The sequence below is a fragment of the Nicotiana tabacum genome, chromosome 11 (assembly GCF_000715075.1).
Source record: "Nicotiana tabacum cultivar K326 chromosome 11, ASM71507v2, whole genome shotgun sequence".
Lineage (NCBI taxonomy): Eukaryota > Viridiplantae > Streptophyta > Magnoliopsida > Solanales > Solanaceae > Nicotiana > Nicotiana tabacum.
In genome coordinates, this window is record NC_134090.1 from 138,202,751 (window position 1) to 138,227,608 (window position 24,858).

At 38.6% G+C, this 24,858-nt stretch overlaps 1 protein-coding gene across 3 annotated transcripts in view; it reads left to right on the top strand.

The window, feature by feature from the left end:
- The first annotated feature begins 1,476 nt into the window (after positions 1-1,476).
- The window catches only part of LOC107796816 (ultraviolet-B receptor UVR8), a 37,069-nt gene continuing 13,687 nt past the window's right edge, over positions 1,477-24,858 (top strand). The window contains exons 1-13 of one of the 3 annotated variants that reach the window (XM_075225494.1): positions 1,477-1,960; positions 6,751-6,830; positions 11,992-12,070; positions 18,054-18,113; positions 19,152-19,253; positions 19,417-19,510; positions 19,859-19,901; positions 20,026-20,071; positions 20,156-20,202; positions 20,325-20,427; positions 23,737-23,791; positions 23,909-23,990; positions 24,418-24,454. In XM_075225494.1, coding sequence (XP_075081595.1) covers positions 1,654-1,960; positions 6,751-6,830; positions 11,992-12,070; positions 18,054-18,113; positions 19,152-19,253; positions 19,417-19,510; positions 19,859-19,901; positions 20,026-20,071; positions 20,156-20,202; positions 20,325-20,427; positions 23,737-23,791; positions 23,909-23,990; positions 24,418-24,454 — 1,135 coding nt within the window. In that variant the 5' untranslated portion in view covers positions 1,477-1,653. The remainder of the gene's footprint in view (positions 1,961-6,750; positions 6,831-11,991; positions 12,071-18,053; positions 18,114-19,151; positions 19,254-19,416; positions 19,511-19,858; positions 19,902-20,025; positions 20,072-20,155; positions 20,203-20,324; positions 20,428-23,736; positions 23,792-23,908; positions 23,991-24,417; positions 24,455-24,858) is intronic. The other 2 variants (XM_075225495.1, XM_075225496.1) reach the window with 2 other exon arrangements.

Here is a 24,858-nt window from a genome sequence, read left to right on the forward strand (position 1 = left end):
GTCGAGTTCTTACTCGCCTATTCAAGTCAACTCAATGCCTATATGTCTATGGAATTAAGATTAACAAGAACGCATTTACAATTCCTGTATTTCAACCAAGCAAGGCAATTGGGTATATGTCTATCCCAATTGCGAACCCGTTCCCCGAGGCCCGGGTTCAAGAACTTGCTCTATTTAATTCTATATGCAATCTAAAGTTCCCACTTTTCGAGTTCAACTAAAGATTCGTAGATAGTATTTCACTGTTAGCTACTCAGCAAAATAATTAAGAACAGAATTAAATAAACAACCCAATATGATAAATCGACTTTGTCGAATTAAACTTCAAACAACAACATTCATGTTTTACCCATGACCCTAGAACAATGGGTCTTAGCCACTCATACTAGTGTTCATCACAAATAAGTTCAATTTCATCACAAAATAGCAAAAACAAGAGAAGAAAAGAAGAACTTGATGGTCAAAACTCCTCCTTGCCTCTTGCCTCTTGCACTAAACTATGAAAACCTCCCTTCCTTAACCTTGGGCGAGCTTGACTTTATATAGGTTAAGTGAGTTTCTCTCCAGATTTCCAATTTTACCCCTAAATAACGTTTTTCCGGACCGAACACGCGCGAACTCGCGCATAACTTCGCGCGTTTCTTCGCGCATGATTCTGCCTCGGCCTTTCTTACGCGCGAACTCCTGCGCGGCTTCGCGCACCTGGAGCTTGGTTTCGTCCATTTTTTCGTCTCGTCCTTGCGCGCACTCAACTCCGAGGGGTTGTTCTTGCTCATAAATCATTCCAATATCCTCTTGAGAGCATCATATAGGCTCCTCATCCTGCAATATACATATCACAATTAGAGTCTATTTTTCATCAATTAACCATAATATGTCATTGGAATATAATCAAGCGGAAGCATAAACAATAGCTAAATCACCTAGATTTCGCCTATTATCAATATCTTATATATTCAATTTTAGTGGAATGAACTAAACACCCAATAGAAATAATTCATTTATTACTAATAATTTATGTCTTATTGATTTTTGCATAACTAATCTCTACATTATAATCCCTATATAATCTATCTTCATACCAAACGATCCTTAGTGGGCGTTTGGACATAAGAATTGTAAAATTCCAGAAAAAGGTATTTTTCTTCAAGTGAAAATAATATTTAAAATTAGAGTTGTGTTTGGATATGAATATAATTTTGGGTTGTTTTTGCATTTTTGTGAGTGATCTGAGTAAAAGTTTTGAAAAATAACCTTTTGAAAGTTTTGAAAAATTTCAAAATTGATCTACAAGTGAAAATTTAAAATTTTATGACCAGATTTTTAAAAAGTAAAAAATTTTCCAAAAAGAAAAATGAAAAAAATTTCATGGCCAAACGGGCTATTTGAAAATTCTTTTCCTTTTTATATATTTGTGCAATGTCCTCTTTAACCCTTTTGGACACCTTTTAAAAGTAAAAATAAAAACACTGCGTTAGGAACAAGTTAACAAGTGTCAGTTGGTTAAGCGCTTTGAATTCTGAAGAACACTCGAGTATAAGTTGCCGCCGTCGAAGCCATCAGTTTTTTAGCTGATGTACAGTATATCACCCCTTTCGACTTCAACATCTCCACTTCAAATCCATCAAACAATTAGACAAACATACGCAGAAGATGATGATACGAAGAGCATTTGCAAACATATCATCATCGTCATCATTGCGAAGAATTCTGAAAAACGAAGGAAAACTATCTGAATTACGGATCGGGAGGTGGATTTCAGTTAAGAGTAATGGTGCCGAAGAAGCAGAGCTGAGTGGGAAGCGATTCGCAGCCCTTTGGGGAAACGGGGATTACGGAAGGCTAGGGCATGGGACTCTTGAGTCGCAGTGGCGCCCTAAGGTTCTGTTTCCTTCCGTTTTCGATAATCAAAACCTCCGTGAGATTGCTTGTGGCGGTGCTCATACTCTCTTCCTTACAGGTTCTATAAATGTTCTCTAACTTGATCATATGCAGTTGGGATTCTTAGAAGAAAATGTAATTTTACTCCCTCCGTCCATTTTATGTGGCCTTGTTTGAATGGGCAGCCATAGACATTTATTTGGTTGCTAACAAAGTTGTTCTGGGTAGTTCTGGGATTATTATCCTACACCCAATGTGGGACAAATAAAAGATTTTGGTACAAAATTTATACCAATATTAGTTAATTACCCATAACCAAGTACTAGATAAACCTAATGTCAAATTTTATACCGGGATTAGTATTCTAATCCCTGTAACCAAACGACCCCTAATAAGGGTAAAATGGAAATTTGGAAGTTATAATTATTTCTAAATATATATAAAGATGTGTCATTTTTTTTTGTGATAAACTAAAAAAGAAAGTCTGCTACATAAATTGGACCAAAGAGAGCAGATTTTTTCTACCGAGGGGCTTTGGGCTCCCGAGGTAGTGAAAACTCCACACGGAGTAGCTGTATGGAGACAAATAGCTAGTCTGGGGGGGGGGGATTCAGCAGGAATGTCAACATTGGGATTGGAAATGGGCAAAAAGTTAGGCTGTGGAAAGACAATTGGGATGGTTTAGGACCTTTGGAGGAGCAGTTCCCTTATAGAAAGAAAGAATGGTGAGTAACACTAATGTTTTAATAGCTGATGTTTCGAATGGAACTGGTTGGAGTTTCTGGTTTAGGAGGAACTTCTTTGATTGGGAAATGCAGGAAGTGGAATTTTTTTTGCAAAAAATGCTCTCAGTAAAGATTAATCAGGGGAAGGAAGATGCACTATGTTGGAATTTGAATGTTAATAAGAATGGAATGGTTACTGTGAATTCTTACTACAAAGAACTTATTAAATCTGTTAGGAGACAGAGACAGTGTGGCCTTGGAAGCTAATGTGGAAGACGTTTGCACCTACTAAAGTGGCTTGTCTTGGTTGGATGGCGGCCCATGAAGCATGCTTGACTCAAGATAATTTGAGACGAATAGGCTTTAATTTATGTGGCAGATGGTATCTATGTGAGAACTCCTGTAAATCTGTGGATGGCCTCTTTATGCACTGTCATTATACCTGGCAGATTTGGACCATGTTTATGGGTATTTTTGGTGTTCAAAGTGTTATTCCTGAGAAGTTCAGAGGTTTGCTATGGTGCTGGAAGTCAATCTATGCTGGGACGTATAAGAAGAAGATCTGGATCACCATCCATTGCGCATTGCATTGGAAATTTGGACAGATAGAAATATTAGATGTTTTGAGGGCAAAGGGAGCAACTTCAAGTAGTAAAATATAGGTGCATTCAAAATTTGTACTATTGGAAGAATGGAAACAACGTTTTTAATTTTCAGAATTTGCTAGACTTGTTAGATTTTTTAGAGATCTGATGTTCCTAGTCTAGCTCTGTTGTACTTGCTGCAGTACTATCTTGATACTACTTTTTAATAAAATATTAGTTATCAAAAAAAAAATGAAACCACTTCAAGAAAAAAGAGTAGATTTTTTCTACTCCCTACGTTTCAATTTAGATGATGTAGTTTGACTTGATGATTATAGTGGGTATGTTGTTGTTGTTGTAGTTTGACTTGACATAAAGTTTTTTTTAAAAAAAAGAAGATTTTTGAAACATGTGGTCCTAAAAGTTTGAGGGGCAAAAGTTTGTGAGGCCATGATATTTGTGTGGTCATAAAAACTTATCATTAAGGATAAAGTGAGTAAAATGAAAAGTTCTAAGTAGAATTGTTTCTAAATATAGAAATGTGTTATTCTTTTTGGGGCGGACTAATAAGGAAAGCGTATCATTTAAATTGAAACGGAGGGAGTACTAGTTTTTCTTGTTGGGGGTTTTGGGGGGGGGGGGGGGGGCTAGGGAGTGCCATTTCTATCTTGTGATACTTAGCAAAATGGATATAGAAGATTCATATAGTCGAAGCCACCTAGTTCGGGATTAAGGTTAAGTTAATTGATTGATTAAATTTCGATGCAACGTTTTTGCGGATATTCAATAGTTAATGCTAGCTTTTGTTTTTCCTAAATTTTGATATGCATGTCTAGCGTCAATAGTGGAGACGCGAGCACTATGTGGTCAACTACGGCGAACTATGTGAGGAAGGCGGTGAGAGAGGTGCTAGGTGTATCGAAGGGTTTTTCTGGCAGGCACCAAGGAGACTGGTGGTGGAATGACATAGTCCAAGGTAAAGTGGAGGCGAAGAAGGTAGCGTACGCGAAGTTGGCAGGGAGCTCAAGCGAGGAGGAAAGGAGAGCGAATAGAGAGAGGTACAAAGTGGCTAGGAAGGAGGCGAAGCTGGCGGTCACGGAGGCTAAGAATGCAGCGTTTAGCCGTATATACGAGGAATTAGGGGAGAAAGGAGGGGACATGAAGTTGTTTCGGCTGGCTAAAGCGAGGGAGAGGAAGGCCCGGGATCTGGACCAAGTGAGGTGCATCAAAGATGAGGGTGGTAGAGTATTGGTGGGAGATCCCCAGATTAAGCAGAGATGGCAGACGTACTTCTAAGGTCTTTTAATTGAGGAGGGGGACCGGGATATAGCGCTAGGGACTTGGGGCATTCGGAGAGTCTCCGAGATTTTAGGTATTGCAGGCACATTAGGGTCGACGAGGTCGTGAGGGCTTTGCGTAAGATGAGTAGGGGTAGAGCGACCGGGCCAGATGAAATTCCGGTTGAGTTTTGGAAGTATGTGGGTAGAGCAGGATTGGAATGGCTGACTGGGTTGTTCAATGTAATTTTTAGGACGAAAAGGATGTCAGAGGAATGGAGGTAGAGTATAGTGGTACCGTTGTACAAGAACAAAGGTGATATCCAGTGTTGTAACAATTATAGGGGTATCAAGTTACTTAGCCATACCATGAAAGTCTGGGAGAGGGTGGTGGAGGTGAGGGTGAGGAAGACGACGTCTATATCCGACAATCAGTTTGGGTTCATGCCGGGCCGCTCCACTACGGAAGCTATCCACCTTATTAGGAGGTTGGTGGAACAGTACAGGTATAAGAAGAAGGATCTGCATATGGTGTTTATTGACTTGGAGAAAGCGTATGACAAGGTTCCTAGAGAGGTGCTCTGGAGATGTCTTGAGGCGAAGGGCGTGCCGGTAGCCTACATAAGAGCGATCAAGGATATGTCTGATGGAGCTAAGACTAAGGTTAGGACTGTGGGAGGCGACTCGGACCATTTCCCGATTGTTATGGGATTATACCAAGGCTCTGCGCTTAGCCCATTCTTATTTGCCTTGGTGATGGATGCTTTGACACATTATATTCAAGGGGAGGTGCCATGGTGTATGCTATTTGCTGATGACATTGTTCTAATTGACGAGACGAGGGCAGGTGTTAACGAGAGATTGGAGGTTTGGAGACAGACTCTCGAGTCTAAGGATTTCAAATTGAGCAGGTCTAAGACAGAGTACCTGGAGTGCAAGTTTAGCACTGAGTCGAGGGATGTAGGCGGGGACGCGAGGCTTGGGTCACAGGTCATCCCCAAGAGAGATAGCTTCAAGTACCTTGGGTCGGTGATTCAGGGGGACGGAGAGATCGACGAGGACGTCACTCACCGCATAGGGGCGGGCTGGATGAAATAGAGACTTGCATCTGGAGTCTTGTGTGACAAGAAAGTGCCACCGATACTCAAAGGTAAGTTTTATAGAGCTGTGGTTAGACATAAAATGTTGTATGGGGCAGAGTGTTGGCCGGTTAAGAACTCCCATATCCAGAGGTTGAAAGTAGCAGAGATGCGGATGCTGAGGTGGATGTGCAGGCACACTAGGTTAGACAAGATCATGAATGAAGATATTCGGAGGAAGGTGGGCGTCGCCCCTGTGGATGATAAGATGCGGGAAGCGAGGCTCAGATGGTTCGGGCACGTACAGAGGAGAAGCATCGATGCTCCGGTGAGGAGGTGTGAGCGGTTGGCCGTGGTGGGCACGAGAAGAGGTAGAGGGAGACCTAAGAAGTATTGGGGAGAGGTGATCAGGCAGGACATGGTTCGTCTGCAGATTTCCGAGGACATGACCCTTGATAGGAAGGCCTGGAGGACTAGCATTAGAGTTGTAGGATAGGGGTAGTGGAGCTTTCCTTACTGCATGTCGGGGGTGAGGCGGGGTTGGATTAAGGTTGATCTTAGATGGCTTGCAGTTTATGTTGAACCCACACTATTCTTGTTGTTTATCTTAGATTCCTTTGACTCTGGTTACTGTTATTGCAAGTCATTCATCTTTTGATTTTTATGCTTCTGTTACTATAATGGTTTTTACTGGAATTACTAATGAATTCTCTTTTTTTTTTCTTGTTTTCCTTGTTTTTCTTTATTTCCGTCGTTCTGAGCCGAGGGTCTATCGGAAACAGCCTCTCTGTCCTACCGGGGCAGGGGTAAGGTCTGCGTACACATTACCCTCCCCAGACCCCACTATGTGGGATTTTACTGGGTAGTTGTTGTTTATGTCTAGCGTCAATAGTAGCTTCATTTTCCTTTTCTGATAACATCTTATTTTGTCAATATGTGCTTCCATTTTTCTAGTGCATTTTGAGCTTTGTCTTTTTAGTTGAAGATTGTGTTCAAACTTGCCCACCAACATCAATCTATTTTATGTCATGATAAAACTTCTTGTGAGATAATGTAATGAAAGGAATATAAGAGTTTGTAGCTAGGTATTTGGCCAAATAGGATTGTCCAGTTCCTATAGAATCTCTCACCAAAATAATGTTTTAGAATGCTGTTGCATCAGCAGAGGCTTTACTTACAGATTAGTTACCCTCTCTTTTTGCAGAAAATGGCCGTGTTTATGCCAGTGGGCTCAATGATTATGGACAACTAGGGGTGTCAGCAGATGACAGAGGTTATATAATTGTATGCTATCTTGACCTTTTTGATACAATTCATACTTTGGATAGGTTAGAAATATAACTTAATCAATTAATTGAACATATTTTTTAATCATATAATAAGTATGTAGTATTTGGATAGGACATAATTCATCAATTAACGGAAGACATTTTTGAAATCATACAATAATTATATAGTACTCACAGCCATTTGTTGCAACATTGGGTTTTGCTGTTAGATTTTATGTTTTCAACCTTCAATTGCTTCCAATACTATGGTGGGACGGGTTATGAGTTTGTGGGTGGTGTGAGATGGCTCCAAAGGCCTTCCTACTATGGAGGACTTGGGAGGGATATAAATAATGATGAAAATGTTATGAAAGTTGTGGTGGAGGATATAATCACGGAAATTTTTCAGATCTCCAGCCCATATATATGTACTGTACGCCGTATGCTTTGTGCACGGCTTCCCTTTTTATTTTTTTATATAACGGTTTTATTGTGGATTTTTGGCTTGGAAGAGCATCCTAGAAATCTCTATGGCCAGAGTTTTATGGAATTCAAATTGGATAATGTCCCATAGGTGATTGGTTGGAATGTCCTATATTCTTTGTAGCAATGGTGGCACAGTTCAATAATCTCCTAGAACTCGTGCACCTTGTGAGCACCTAATTTTTAACCATACTTGAGTTTTTTTACAACTATTTAGCATTTTAAGACTTATTTGCCTATTTGGCCAAGAATCCTATGTGGCCAAATAGGCAAATAAGTCTTCCTCACATATGCGTACAAAATGAACCTTCCTAGCATTTTCCAAAATAGGTGGAATATTCCCTCATATCCTTTCTTGCTCACCACTTCACTTCACTCACACTCACACTATACAGACGCCTGCACACACAATTCGGGGACGAGCACACTCACTGGAAGCGGAAGGGATTGAGAGCAAAAATGAAGAGAATTTTTCCATTTTCATAAAGAGAACCAGAGAACAGCGAATAGTTATACGGTGTAGTTGATTTTTGAGCATCAATACATACATATATACTGTCATTCTCCATCTCCGTCTCGTTAAACATCCATTCGGCTACCATGTGAGAACACCAGTTCGCCACCTTAACTTCACCAACTCAACAAACACCTAAATTCCAGCCTTCTTATCACCTTGAAACCACCATTTATTTTAGCTGGGTTTAAAGAGGCAGTGGCGTAGCCGCCCTATGCTAAGGGTGGTCAAGTGCACACCCTTCGCCGAAAAATTATACTGCGTATATAAGTTAAATATTGTTTTATATGGATATATATTATATTTTGAACACCCTTAACACAGTTGACTGAGGGTGTTCAAAGTGACGTGTTATTCACGGGTTTAAAGTTTCATTTTGTTTGCCAAAACTAAACGGTGACCACTGTGTGGTCTATTTGATTCTTTTTCAATCTAAAAATTTTTCTAATAAAATCACTCTTAAAACTTAAAATTTATGTAAAAATAAACAACTAATCTTAAATAAATTTTATAATTTAAAAGTTAAGCTCTACAATATTTCTTTAACAAAAGCTCTCTACAAGCTATAAATTCTCTCGACTCTCTCTTTCATTTGGTTTTATGCTTACTTTTATCTGTAAAATTTTTAATGTTGTCTTTGTTATTTTTATTTTTATTTATAAAACTATGGTTATATTAAAAGTTTATTTTATTGTTTAGCTAAATGTTGCATAGTTTGATTTAAAAAATTTGGCACACCATTCATCGACAAAAATAATAATTTATTGACTTATTTAAAGTTTGAACACCCTTGACGGAATTCACGGCTACGCCATTATAAAGAGGGGTCCACTAGTTCGATTTGTGGTCATTTGCTCTATGTAGACTCTGTGGTCTCAGTTCGTTCTTGCTTCAGATGGGAATTTTAGCTATACATAAGTACTCGTAGATAAAAATGAAGTATGTGACGAAGGAAGGCTATCGCCGCGTCTGTCAATTAGTTCCCGAGGAAAAGGACATTGAAAAATCCTCTGAAGACAATGAAAAAGGAGAAGATGTCAATTACTGTTGAATCAAAGAATAAACCACAATCAAAGCGACATCCTCCTTAGACAATGAAAAAAGAGAAGATGTCAATTCCTGCTGAATCAAAGGATAAAAGATAATCAAAGCCACAATCTCCTGAGGCAATGAAGTATGTGAAGAAGGAAGGCTATCGCTGCCTCTGTAAATTAGTTCATGTTGAATCAAAGGATAAAAAGGAGTCCAAACGACAACCTCCTGGGACAATGAAAAAGGAGAAAAGAGATCTTAGTAGTGTGGTTATTAACAACATTCTCCGGGAATTAGAACTTTATCTTCACCAACGCTTTGATATGGAGTGGCTTTGCTTGCTTCACACTCAGGGTAAAGGTAGGATATTAGGCGTTGATATGGGTCTCGAGAAGACTGGACAGATCTGCGGCTTCTTAGCCGGATTATACAATTCAGGGCTTATCGAGAGGATTTTGATTGTTGCTCCAGCAACTTTGATGAACCAATGGGCTGACGAGTTCAGAGATGTGTATTATGTTTCAGTAGAGAAATATTTTCGTCAAGGGCTAGCTGTCCGGGATGATATTGTTCAACAAGTTCTTCAGGGAAAAGGCTTTCTTCTCACAACCTACAATCTTTTAAGAATTTATGTAAAGTCTTTTTGTCATGGTCGGTGGGATTATATGATTCTTGATGAGGGGCATTGCATAAAGAATCCCAATGCACTGGTGGCTGAAAGTGTGCATAAGATTGAAAGTGATCATTGTATCATTGTGATTGGCACACCCATTCATAACAACCTTGAGGAAATATGGGCTTTATTCAACTTCTGCTACCCTAAGCTGCTGAGTGACAAAAACTTGTTCAAGAAGATTTATAAGGATCCCATTCTTCTTGGAAATGATGAAAATGCTTCTCTCAGAGTAAATCATTGGAGCTCAGAAACTGCAAAGAAACTTAGGCAAAAGATTGAACCATATTTTCTACGACGTTTGAAGAAGTATTGCGACTTTGAAGAAGTATTTCCTGATGGAAGTATGAAGAAAAATGAGATTACTGTGTGGCTTAAATTGACTGAAATCTCAGCTGGAGCTCTACACAGATTTCTTGAAGGGGAAGATTGCCCGCTCAGACCAAACATTACCAGTTTCAAAAAATGAAAGAAAAGGGCCCTCTCAGACAACCCTTTGGCTAAACTTTCTTGAAGAAAGTATGTGATCACCCGCAGTTAGTAGAAGAACCAAGAAGTTCTGTGATACATGAAGATTCTTGCAAGATAACATTTATACCGGGTTTATTGGGTCATTTGATTCCCCGTGGATATCATGTGCTTATCTTTGCTCTAACTTGCCAGATGCTTAATCTAATCCTAGACGCGTTACAAATCAAAGACTTGCAGTTCATTAGGATGGATGGAAACACCAAAAGTGTTGACAGACTGGGCAAAAGTGTTGGGAAATAGTGGAGGTTAGGTCAAAAGATTTGTCTTTACAGTAAAATTCTCTATAATTTAGGTAATAGTTATATTAAAGGAGGCTTGATACAAAGAGATCTTTCCTCTATACTATGCTCTTTGTGTTCGTCATGAAAGGGATTTATAAAAAAAAAGGATCATTGTCATGAAAGGGTTCCCCAGACCCCACTTGTGGGATTATACTGGGTCGTTATTGTTGTTGTGTCATGAAAGGGTTCCCCTGCTCCCTGTTACTTATTTGAGCCTACCTTTAGGGGCAAAGCACATTGCAAGGTGCCAGAAATATTTTTATATCCAATAGAGGTCATCTTTGTTTGGTCTGCCTGATATTTCCTATCCTTTGATATTTCATATCCTTGTTGCGTAAACCTGATTCTGTTGTGAACGTAGTGGAGCAATCCTAGAGGGAAATCCGCTGGGAGGCTAATCAAGTAGAAAAACTAATACCACCTTGTTTAAAAGAAAAAGATGTATCATTAAACGTGACAGGGTGAAATATGGGTGTGAGAGGGAATGGAGAACTGAAAAGGTGGTTTCTGATACGTGTGCCTTGTGTAGAGAGGTGATGGAGGGAGGGAGAACTTGTTAAAGATGTGAGATTTGAAGTGGGAAGTGGGGAGAGGAGAGAGGGTGGGAAAAGTACCTATGTGCTTCATGTGTAGGTGGCCAAAAAGGAATCAGGATGCTCGAAAGATAATTGCATAGACTGTAAAGATTAAAGCATATGTGTTTATATCTGTCGTTTCTTGGTGTAAGCAAAATATTGCAAATGGCTTTGAGGAGCTCATGTCTTTCCCATCCTCATGGGAGGTATATCTTCTTGTAAGCCAATTCATGCACTATTAGGCAGGAGTGTGTTTGGTGTATAAGGAAGAATGATATATCCCCTCATCCGCCTCCCCCCCCACCCCCCTGAAAAAGAGTGATAGGGTGAGCTTTTGGAACTAGTGGTGACGTGGAGAGAGCCAGGGAGGTAAGCTAGAGATTGCGATCCCAAGATGAAGAATTAGCTTTATCTGTGTATTCCTAATATGCGTACTTTTATTCCACATTGTATCTCGTTTGAACTAATTCATAAGTTCTTACTTAAGTATGCAAGTATTAGTTACGCGGAGTTCTATAGCAGAAAGAAAACAGTGATTAGTAATGTAGAGCTAATATTAGGAACAAAAGGCCCAGTAGTCCTCATTTTTTCAAATTGGTGCACTTTTTGTCCCTCCTTGAATCGATTATTAAGATTTAACGGATACAGTAGCTCATGTGAGATCTTTACCTGCTCAAAACCCAAAACTCTCCTCTTCGCTTCTTCTCTTCCAATTCACGAGACCTAATACTTGTTGGGGTCTGATTTTAGGGTTTTTAGTTCCAACTAGGGTTTGGTCTTGCTATTGACCTTCTCCTCGAAACCAAGGACGTTATTTTTCCTACTGTGAAATGTCAAAAGGTTTATTTGGATCTCCTCCCTCCCCTCCCCCTCCCCCCCAAAAAAAAAAAAAAGAAAAAAAGAAAAAAGAATGTCACATAAGCAATGCGGAGTCTTATTCGAGATTAAGTTGTCTCATATGGCAAAACTCTGAGCCTTGAGTCTCTGTCACTAATTGTCATACTTCTGTTTCTTGGCTAAGCCAGTTGTCTCAGCCACACCATGAAACTTTTGGTTTAACTAAGCTGGCCTGGGATATATTATTGCAGGAACCACTTGAAGTTGCTGGACTACCCAAAGAAATTGTAAAAGTTTCAGCTGGTTATCATCATTCTTCTGCTATTACAGGTTTATTATGATTAATGATGGATCTTTTATCTTGTATGCTAAAATACTATAATTGGATTTACTAGTTCTGATCTGCTACTTTTTTCGTTAATTTGGTTGTAGCAATTATCTATTTCTGGTTGATGCTTCGCTTTTCATTTTTGTTTGACACTTGATGAATTTTCTTCTGTTCTTTTAATTACTTGTCTTGCTTGGTGTTAGATGTTGCTTAGTCTTACACTTGTAGTCCCCTGCATGGGAGCATCCATCCACTGTTTCTGTGTTTTAATTGCTTTTATCAAGGCCAAGTTATTTAACTTGTTGATAGGTTAGAAAGGATTTTTAGTTAGAAAAATATGAGTATCCAGCCACAACTAAGGAAATGAGTGGATTAACTGTGGCCATTATAAATTAAGACTCTCTGTAAGCCCTTATACAACTAATGTAGAAGATTGTATATCTCTAACACCTTCCTGCATGTATAACCTGGCTTTAGATTTTATATGCTGACAGAACCTTTTTTCGTTTATTTTCTTGTTTCTTGATGGGCTTGATTTTTAAGGAGGCTTTCAGAGTGAAGACTAGGCCTGGAGTATGAGGAAGCTTGGAGCAGAAAGAGTGACTCAGTAAGTTGAGAGGTGGACCCATGAGTAGAGTTAGTTGCAAAATGAATTGAATTGAGAAAGAAGCCCAATGCAGCTGAAAATAGGTAGATACAATAGCAACTGCACGGCAAGCATAACGAAACTGTTTGCCGAGAAGCTGGGCTCACCAAAATTTAGGTATGATAATGTGGGAAAGAATTTGAGCATCCAATTGAAACATTAAGACAAAGGGTAGAGTATCCCAGTACATAATATATCCCTTGGGAGATCAGAGATCTTGACACAACTGATGTAGGTATGGCTCTGGCATATTAAGAAGAGATTAAAAAAAAAGGAGATGATATGACATTGAAGTTGTTACAGGAGGAATTTTTTTTTCTAAATAGAACTCACACACTCCTCCATATTAGAGAAAGTCTGTGAAGAATCACATGCTCTACTTTAGTGTGAAGCCAAATGCATCAATTTTGTTCCAAACATGACTGAAGTGCCTTTCTGTTTCTTAAAACCTTTTTATTTTATTGGATCTTGTATAATTAATCTATTGCTAATATTGAACGCCTTTATGCGAAACGGCAAAGACATGACTTGAGGTCCTTTCTGTTTCTTAAAACCTTTTTATTTTATTGGATGTTCTATAATTAATCTATTGCTAATTTTGAACACCTTTATGCGAAATGGTGAAGAGTAAATAGGATGAAGCCTCAAGTGATCTCTGTTTCTTATTACAGGTCCTTGCTAGCGAGTTTTTTCTGCATCAGCATCAAAGGGCTTTAACATTTTGGATATTTTTTGCCTCCCTAGTAAAAGAGAAAAAAAAAATAAAATAACTTGAGACTGTCTGCTCATTAATTGAACAGTTGTACCTATCTTTGAATGCTAGCTTATTACATTCTTTCAGCTACAAATTCATATAATTAATAATGTTTTAAACTGAAAAGTCGAGGAATATTGAAAGGGAAACCTGGCAGTTAGTATTTGACTTCCTTTATATTTTATCCCAAAAAAAGTGAAGAAAATCATGGAAGAAATATTTCATAACCTGTTCAAATGCTGCCAGAGAGTGGTAGAAAGAGACAGTCCTAGATCGAATAGCACAATACCTTGATTTGTATGAGTGTGGCATATAGTATGTAAACATAACTTAGTTGTTGCAAAGTATCAGCATTGCTAGTATGCATGGAGTCCTTGCATATGGCAGACTCCACATCTAGGTACAAACTAGAAACAGAATTGCACGAGGACCATTAATGTACCCATGATATACAATAACAACAGTAACATATCCCACAAGTTGGGTCTGGGGAGGATATTGTGTACGCAAACCTTATCCTATCTTGTATCCTGATTGACTCTCGGCTCAAGGCTAGCAAAATCACAACATTAAAGAAAAAGAAATATAGTACTGAAGAAGTCGTGGAAAAGAAAGTAACAACAACAAGATAATAACAGAACCGGAGCAGAAACAACATCAGGTGGTAATAGAAGTCTAAGAATAAGAAAATACTTGAATAGTACTAAACTACTGGTATGGAAAGGAAAAACGCTCGACTTCCTACTAATCTTCCACCCTAATTCTCAACCTCCACACCCTCCTATCAAGAGTCATGTCCTCGATAAGTTGAAGATGTGTCATGTTCTACCTAATCACCTTTCCCTAATACTTCTTCGACCTTCCTCTACCTCTCCTTAGACCCACCATTATCAGCCTCTCACACCTCATCACTAGGGCGTCTGTGCATCTCTTCTTCACATGCCCAAACTATCACAATCTCACTTCCCGCATCTTGTCCACTATGGTGGCCACCCCCGCCGTGTCCCAAATATCTTCATTCCCGACCCTATCTCTCCTAGTATGCCTGCACATTCATCTCACCATCCTCATTTTCGCTACTTTCATCTTCTGGACATGAGAATTCTAAACTGGCCAACATTCCGCCACATGCGACATAGTCGGTCTAACCATCACTCTATAAAATTTACCTTTAAGTCTTTGTGGCACATTCTTATCACACAATACACTGGATGCAAGCCTCCATCTCATTCACCCTGCTCCAATATGATGTGTGTTATCATTGTCAATCTCACTATTAACTTGGATTACTAATCCACGGTACTTGAAACTTCCTCTCTTGGGGTGTATCAAGCCTCACTTTCACTTCCTCAGCTTCACGGGTTATTTCACTAATGTTGCACTCCAAGTTATGGCTGTTCAACGGGATGGGTAGTCCCGGCCCGGCCCACTTCATGTTAAACGGGATGGGACGGCCATTTCGTCCCGTTTGTCCTGTCCCTTCCCGCCTGTCCCCTGAAGTTTTTTTTTAATTCTAGTCGTTGGGCAATGGCTCCAATTGCAAAAATAGCCTCCAACCCCCCCCCCCCCCAAAAAAAAAAAAAAACACCCCTACACCCCAAACTTTTAGTATAACCCCTAAGCTTAATAAATTACACTTTGGCCCTATTTTCTACTATAAATACCCCCCATCCTTCTTCATTTTTTCCCACGAAAAATCAATCATCCTCTCTCAAATCTCTTACATTCTATCTTTATTATTCTCTCAATTTTCTTACTATCAACTATCAAGTGATAACTTTCAAGTATTTGGGCAAATTTTTGGAGCAACTTTCAAGCTTCAAATTAATTCGTCAAGTATTTGGAGCAATATTTTGGGCAATTTCTTCAATTTTCAATATTTATCACGGTGTACTCGTTCCATCTCCTAATTTTAATATATCATTTTAGTGCTTAATATATAAAAAAATGCACTTAAGGCCCGCGGACCCGTTCCGTCCCGCCCCATCCCATCCCATCCCGTTTGTTAGCGGGACGTGGTGGGCCGACCGTTTCGTCCCGTTGCCTGTTTCGTCTCGTCCCGCCACCGTCCCGCTTAAATGTCGTCCCGTCCCGTCCCATCCCATCCTGTTAATTTTGTCCCGTCCCGTCCCGTTGGACAACCATACTCCAAGTATTCTATTTTAATCCCTCTCAAGGTGAAACCTTTAAACTCCAGGTTCTGTATCTAAACCTCCTCCTGACATTAACTGCGCCTCGTGTCTCGTCAATTAACATTATGTCATCAGCAAATAACATGCACCATGGCATCTCTCTTTGAATGTGTCGTGTCAATTCATCCATTGCGAAGGCAAATAAGAACGGGCTAAGAGCTGATTCCTAGTGCAGCCACATCACGAATAGGAAGTGTCTCGAGTCTCCTCCCACTGTCCTCCATCATACATGTCCTTAATCGTCCTAGTGTATGCTACAGGAGCACCTCTAGCCTCCATACACCTCCATAGAACCTCCTTTGGGACCTTATCGTAAGCTTTTTCTAGGTCAACGAACACCATATGAAAGTCCCTCTTCCTCTCCTTATACTGCTTCACCAATCTTCTTACAAGGTGAACTTGTAGTCGATCGCTTCGGCATGAATCTGAGATGTTTTCCGGAAATAGACACTCATCATCCTCATCTCCACCACTATCTCCAAAACTTTCATAGTGTGACTTAGCAGTTTAGTACCTCTATAATTATTGCAATTTTGGATATCACCGTTGTTCATCTACAACAGTATCATCGTACTCCACCTCTATTCTTCGGGTATTTTTGTCGTCCTTAAAATGACATAAAACAATCCAGTAAACCATTCCAAGCCTGCCCTGCCCGTGCTCTTCCAAAATTTTACTGGGATCTCATTTGGTCCGGTCGCTCCTCCCTTGCTCATCTTACGCAATAGCCCCCCTCAACCTCCTCAGCTTTATATGCCTCCAATACCTAAAATCTTGACGACTCTCGAAGTGCTCCAAATCGCCCAGCACAATGTTCTTGTCCCTCTCTCTGTTTAAGAGTTTATAAAAGTATGTCTATCATCTTCGTCTAATATGGACCTCTTCCACCAATATGTTGTCTTCCTCTTCTTTGATACACTTCATTTGTTCTAGGTCACGGGTCCTCTCTCTCGCCTTGGCTAGCATGTACAACTTTCTGTCTCTGTCTTTCATCCCAAGCTCTTCATACAAGCATCAAACCGCTGCCGTCTTTGCCGTTGTAACTGCTAACTTCGCCTCTTTCTTTTCCGTCTTATACCACTCCCTATTCGTCCGTTTCTCCTCCTCGTCTTTGCTCTCCACTAACTTTAAATATGCTGCTTTCTTAGCTTTCACCTTCCCTTGGACCTCTCCGTTCCACCACCAGTCCCTTCTGTGTTCATCCGAGTAACAATTTGAGACCTCTAACACCTCTCTAGCTGCTTCCCTAATGCAATTCGCGATCTCGGTTCACATGCTACTCGCGTCCCCACTACCTCTCCTGGCCCCCATTGTCATCAGCTTCTTCCCCAACTTCTGAGATTTGTCCTAAGTCAAGGCTCCCCACTTGATCTTTGGTTGACCATACACAACTCTTTTTTTCCTCTCCTCTTAATCTCTAAGTTCATTACCACGAGCCTATGTTGGGTCATGAGATTCTCACTCGGGATAACCTTACAATCCGTGCATAAACCTCTGTCACCCTTTCTTAAGAGTGGGTAATTAATTCGGGTGTGTACCCGTGATATCTGGGCTCCTATTTGGCAGGATGTTATAATTAAAAAAATAAGAAAAAGAGGATATCCGGTATCAAAACCTAACAACTCTTTACAAAAAACATAAAGCAAAATTAAAAAAAAAGATTTGTGTTGCTGTCTATCTATCTATATATATATTCAGAAATATGTTAGCACTATGAACCAAAAAAAAGAACATAAAGGAAAAATAGAGAACCTGTTGTGTTTGAAATTTGAATTAAGGTAATTCTCTGTTCACTAGACTGATGAGGTATCTATGTATAGTTTAAAAATGTAGAATGGAAACTTGGTGTGCTGGCCAATTACATTTGTTTTGAAAATATAGACCAATGAGGCCAGTGTTGAAGACATTATTAAGTAAATAAAAGTATGCTCATTCTAATAGCTTAAGCTTTTAGATGAGATGGTTACACGCTTCAACATGGTATCAGAGCAGTAGAGGTCTTGCATTCGTGTCTCACCGCCATCCAATATCAAAAAGAATTTTTACGTGCTTGGCTCATGAAAAAGAATCAAGGCCGCACGTGAGGGGGAGGGGAGGGGACGTGTTGAAGACATAATTAAGTAAATAAACGTGTGCTCTCTTTAAGAGCTTAAGCTTTTAGATGAGAGGGTTACACACTTCAACAATTAGCACTAATTAGCCTTTTTATGTATTTTCGATGGCTTTTCTTTTTCATTCTAGATCATGTAACAGTTTCAGTTTCTTTGCATTCTTACTTCTTTCATGAATCATAGCCTCCCTTCATTTCCCTTTTCCCTTAATTCCTAAATTAGGTGGTTTATTTACATATAAAATATTTTAGGTTCCTAAAATAGTCTGTGGTTTTATTGCAGTGGACGGAGAACTTTATATGTGGGGGAAGAACACAAATGGTCAGCTTGGCCTCGGAAAGAGTAATAATACCTATGCTCTTGTATTATATTCTTTGTGGCTTCTTCTTTAACCATTTTCATTGCTACTAAATAACAAAGGGATTTTTATACAAATAGCCGGCTAAATTCAATGTTTACTTTTTCTAGCCGAATACGCAAATTATACACTAATTATATATGATTATACACGTATTATATATGGATTGTACATATATTATCCATTGGCTATTTTTAGTTTATGCGATTGGGTGGGCGAACGTTTCTTCTTTTTCTTCTTTCATTTTTTGCCTTGGGGTTGGCAGGGAGGGAACAAGGGATGTATATCTTCCATTGCAGTCAGTACTCTCTCCATTGCGGCCCGCACTCAGTCTACTGCGGCTACAATGGGCCTCTTTTGCAGAATTTGCCTTTTTAACTCCATTCTTGGCCTTTTCACCTTCTCTAGTTGCTTCACTTCTTAAAATCAGACAAATTTCATTAGAACATGGTATGAAACGGTTACTTTTGGACTCAAAACAAGAGTAAAAGACAGTGATAAGTGGCTAAATTCTCCACTTATCAGTGTACAAGAGGGAAAGGGGACTTCTTAAATTCATCCAGCCTGGTTGCTTAGTTTTTATTTGGAAAACATATCCAAGGACTGCAGCCACTATCTTGTCGTCTTCTTAGTTTTGTCACTACTTTTTTATGAGTATGGTGTGAATTTTGTGGAAGAAACTTTGAGTTTTTTTGATAACATTGAACATTAGACTTTCCAAGTTGAACATTGAAACGCGGCTAATTCTGTACTTTAATGGAAAACTGTTCACTCTCTTTATGTTTAAGGTTGAGATCAATATAAATAATATACATACTATATATATATATATATATATATATATATATATATATATATATATATATATATATCTCCTCGAGAAGGCCTCTTTGTATTTCTTCGTCTAACTGACTTGGACTTAAGAATCCAATTGAACCATAAATTTTTATTATTAAGTTTTTGATTGGTAAAGACTGCCGTAAATTGTTCTATATCATTTAATTTTGTATAATCATCTGCAGAAGCTGCTACAATACTTTCTACACCCAGTAAAGTTGAATTCTTGACTGGAGTCACGGTCAAAATCATTTCTTTAGGCTTTGAACACTCAATTGCTGTAACAGGTATGAGATCTAATTCGTTAAATTCTTCTTTACATAATAAAATCCAGATCAAATACATTATTCCACTATTAATGCCTGTTAAGGAAAAACGAGATATGTTTTGCTTGCATCCTGAGGGACCATTGTCTTCGTGTCATCACTATGTTATCTTTTTCCTGGCCAGATAAAGGTGAGACCTTGAGTTGGGGTGGGGGAGGATCAGGAAGACTTGGTCATGGACATCAGTCAGGCATTTTGGGACTCTTCAAAAGTGACAGGTTAAGTTGGATGGTTAATAATTCTCTGCATTTTGCTTGAATTGAATTTTTCTTTCCGGTGTTGTGAATTAGTACCAACATTTTTTTACTCTTGTTTGATGATTTTCTCTTGTCCAAAATAGATTACATATTGAGTTATTTAATGAGTACGTGTGTCTCCTCATATTCTTGGATGTCACAGGATGCTATCATTGACAGCAAACTCTTCTACTTTATTATGTAATTTGCCTACTTAAGTGTTTCTAGTGAATAAGCAATTGGCTATTGTTGGTAATACCTAGGGTACAGGTATAACTGTAATTTCTTCTTTCCATTAAACAACTGATTTGTTCTTGCCGTTGAAAACAGTGAATACACACCACGACTTGTTAAGGAACTTGAGGGATTTAAGGTACTGTTATCCGTGATGCCTTCAATTTTCAATTATATACTTTTATCTTCAGGAAATTAAAAGTTTTTAATGCATGCTTCATAGCTGCTGGCTCATTTTGACGACTCTGGTTATGTGTAAATAGATTAAGAATGCTGCTGCTGGAATGTTGCATTCTGTCTGCATTAGCGGTAACTCATTATAATTTGCAGAAAGTACTTTGATGTTGAAGAAAGGCCTCCGTTTTATGTTTTAACCTTTTCTATGTGCCACAGAGAATGGATCTGTATATGTTTTTGGTGAAAGAGCAAAAAAGAAATTGGTAAACATCTATACATTAGTTTTGCAAGTTTTAGCTCATAATTACAAATATGCTATTAGTTGGTATCGTCATGTAACTTTTCATTTAATTTGTATAACGCTAGCTTTTATTTAAAAACTTAGGGCTATGGTGAAGCATCCAATAATTCGGTACCATCTATGATCGATGAAATTCCATATTCTGAAAAGGCTGCATGTGGAGGCTATCATACCTGTGTTATTACAGGTAAATTATCTGGTTCAATATTCTTCACTTGATCTCTGTCTTTGAGAAGCAGCAAAGTGAGTATTTGAGTCCTAAAAATCTGAGGATATAACCTATATTTGATGAAAATATGTTGGTGTAGGATCAAGTGTCATATTTAAACTAAGTCGACATAAATGATAGGTTTATCTAGTCTTAAACACTATTCTTGCGCAAGCATTTCCACTTTTTGTGGCTGACCTTTTATGTCGATATCAGAACGTGCATCTATTTTGGGTAAAAAAGAAAAGAAAAAGGGCAACTTCAGTAGGTTGTTTGCATCTGTTTGGGTGAACAAGGTAGTTATTAAAACTTGGAGATAGTAATCTGCATATCTTAACTAAGAATTTTTAAGCAGTTTAGAGCAATTATTTCGTTAAATAACATTAAACACGAGCAACTATTGACCTTGTAAAAGAAATATGAGCAATTATTTAGCACAATCCAGAGCTATTGCAACTATGTGTTTTCTGCATGTCTGATTAAAGGTAAGAAGGTGATCGAGTACTGCTTTTAAATTTGAATGTGAAGGTGATCTTAGTTGCTCGAACTCGGGTGTGGATGTCCAATACGTGTGTGGATCTAGAGGTCGGATCCTTCATGATCTAAATTTTAAGATTCGTTGGTACGGATCTAGGTACAGATACGGGTGTGGTGATTCGGCTAAAAATAATTCAAATATCTAAAATTAGAGTAACAAAAATATGTTCAAGTTATGAGACATTATGCGAAAAACTTACAAGGTATTCCAAGAAAGACAAAAATATTAATCAAGAGGATAATCCCAAAAGGAGATAAAAGGAAAAAGACTGACTGAGAAATTTCTATACTTTAAGATATCCTTTTTTTTTCAATTTCACATTGGCTTTTGTTTTGATTCCAGAAATCGTTGTATTTATCCTTCATTTTTCTGTCGATTTTGGTTAAAGTACCCAAAACCGATTGACCAAATCTGTTACAGATCCCACACCCACATCGTGTCGACACAGGTGCGACACCAAAAGTGAAGAGTCCGTGCGACTTAGAAGGTGGTTGAACTTTGTTGGGTTGTCTTTGAGGGTTTCCAGAATGTAGGAAAAAAATAGGTTTCTAAAGAGAGAATCTGGAAGAATTTTATGTTCATGATACGTGCCTAGTGTAGGTAAAGCACAATTACAATTCGAGAACTTCTTCATCCTAGTAAAACATATGTAAGTTTGGGCTTTCAAAATTTTCCATCATGTTACCTTGGTCTCTCTGATTTTCCTACTGTTTTCTTGTAGATCAGAACATCCAGAAAATCATATTTAAAACTAGTAACTAAGTGATTCTATATGGAGGAAGGCTCCCTCTCTCTCTCTCTCTCTCCCCTTGAGCTCTCCTATAGGATAGTAGTTTGTTACACCGCCTGCCTAAAGTGTGCCTGTACGGCACAAGCGGCTGTTTTGTGCAATGATGTCATGTGGTTTAACCGAGAATAGAAGCAATGGAATAGCTTCCGATGTGAATAGCAGTAGGGAACAATTAGATGGTATGTTAAATGGTAAAGCCTAAACATGAGCATTTCAAAAGTATGTTCTTCCTTTTCAAGGACTTCAACATGAATTTACTTGGTTAAGATGGTCTATTTATTCTCAAGGCTTCATGCTTTAAAATAAAATTGCATGAGAGTTATCCCCGCTCCCCCCGGGGGGGGGGGGGCTTTGTGGAAGTAGTTTGACTTTGTTTTTGTTGAAACTCTCAACTCCATGGAGCTAATCCTTGTGTATTTTTTATAACGGTGTTGTGCGAGCCAGATCGCGTGCACCTTGTATATTCCACCGGGTACCTGCTACCTCTTACCAGCGCAGGTACCAGGTAACTATACCCAGTACCCACCAAGATTTAGGTAGGGTAGGGCTAATCCTTGTATCTTCCTTTGCTTCTACGATAAAATGAACACTAGCCAACTGGAACTGTATATTAGATTCCTTTTGCCTTGTTATATACTCTATCCTCCACCATGTAAGGATGATCGTTTGTATAGGGGGATCTCAAATCTTGTAACTCACGAGCACAGTCTTAGTGTTTGGCTGTTGACATTTATAATATCAATACTAACCAGTTTCAAAGGCCAAAAAATGTAAGGATAAACAATAACAAACCCAGTGAAATCCCACAAGTGGGGTTTGGGGAGAGTAATATGTACGCAGATTTCACCCCCACTTTGTATAGGTAGAGAGGATGTTTCCGATATACCTCGGCTTCGAGAAAGCATAGTCACAATATTGTTGAAAAGAAATGCAGTAATTGAGAAGTCATGAAAAAGAAGCAATACAAGATGCAAGAACAACAACATGAGGAGACAATTGAATGCTCTATCTTCTTCCTTAGGGGAAGGTGTACCAGCGAGGGGAGAAAGGGCAGAAAGTTGGACTCAAATTATGATGATCCAAAGGGACTCAAATATAGCATTTGTTTTTATCTTTTTTTAAGTTTGAATTTCTTGATCTTATATTGAATTTTAAGATTTTTCATGTTCCAAAGGAGAGGATGTTCTCCTTTTTGTTAAGTATTCCACATCTGCTGCAGAAGGAGTTGTTGTTTCCTTATATGGTATTTGGAAATTCTCGTCTACTCAGCTAGATTTTAGAGTTGAGAGACCCAGAATCCATCTTCTTAACATGGTATCAGAGCTAGACCTATTGTTATTAAAAGCCATCAAAGTGAAGGGTTATCGTTGCATGGCTGGAAGCCATACACTTAAATGAAATGTGCGCTTCAAAACGGCGACACATAGAGTGATTTCAACAAGATCGCTTCTTTGATTCTCAATCTTAAGGAGTTGGATCTATATTAGTGTTATTGTATATTGGATGCTCAAATTAGTTATTTCAGTACAATTTAACTTTTGTATTAATAAATTCATATGTGATGAATAGTTTTTAATTTCTCGTAAGTTCTACGCTTCACTTTTTGCTTCAAAGTTCAAACCCATGGATGTTGTTGCTTTTCTGCGCTATTCCCCCATCTTTATTCTTGGTTCCAATGTTGGGTCCTCATGTTATATTGTCCAAGCACCAGATGTTTTAGTCCTGTCCATGCAGGGGGTGTTAAATATCCCATGTCGGTTGAGGGAATAGGTTGTTGTTTCCTTGTATGGTACTGGGGAAACCTTGCCTCATGAGCTATTTGTTAACAATTTTCTCAGTGTTTGTCATGAAATGACGTGATTTAAATAATGTTGTTTCATGAGATCAAGTGCATACCTGGAATTAAAGGCTAGTTTCTTGGTAAGTTTAACTTTTTTATTTACTCAGTTTTTGTTCATAGGTGGTGGAGAACTGTACGTGTGGGGCACTAATGAAAATGGATGTCTTGGTATAGGGTACTCTCTTATTGCATTCCTTGGTAGTTAAATTTGTTGGATGGCCAAGTCACCCTTATGATTTCTCATTTTCAGTTTTTTATATTGTGATGTACTTTTCGTTTTTGCTTATGTCAGTTCTACAGATGTTGCTCATTCACCTGAAAGAGTTGAAGGACCATTTCTGAGGCATTCAGTTTCCGAGGTTTGGTTTTCCATGGTGAATTTCTTTTTAATATTTTAGGGAACGCGTTGTTTTGGCTACCTATTCCAATTTGTTCAAGTGTAATTGAGGTGCATAAAGTAGGTATAAGAGGGATACAAATCCAATGTAGATGACCATGTATTGAGAAAATGCAAACTATTACTATATGTTATTACTGGTGCGAAGCCTAGGTTATGCATATAATTTTTTATGTGAAGAAAGAATGCAGGGGCAGAATTCTGTTCTGAATGGGCTTCATATCTTACCTTTTTGTGCCAGAAAAAGTTTCAGCATAAGTGTTATGCATGTTTCAACAGAATACACCTACTTATAGTATGAATTTCTTGAAAAACAAAGGTGTATACCACCTGATTTTGTGTTTGGGGTTGATTGATTTGAGAATATGAATGGGAGTCATAAATCTTTCCTGTTGTCTTGGCAGGTATCCTGTGGTTGGAAGCATACGGCAGCAATCTCTGGTAAAAAGATCATAGTTGTTTTATATAGATGCTAAGATGTCTTAGTGCTTGTTCATCATTTCTTAAAATCTAATGATGCTAATTTTGCATTCTCCCTACTCCTCTTCCACTCAACCAACACTCATTTCTGCTGCAAACAAGCATCTTTTGTTCCATTGTGCAATGTAAATTTGTTTTGGTGTACCGTGACTTAGTTTAGTTTCTTAAGCTTCATATGCGTCTTTTGGAATTGAAAAAAGAGAGATCATATTCAGCTATAGAAGGCAGAACACTGGTGTTGCTACGGTCGTCTTGAAGGATGAAAATGTTACATGACGTGCCTTTTCCCCTGCCTCTGTGCTTAAGTCCTATCCTAATAAGCCGCGGTAGGACTGGTTGAATAAGCACTAATTCATCTTTGCATA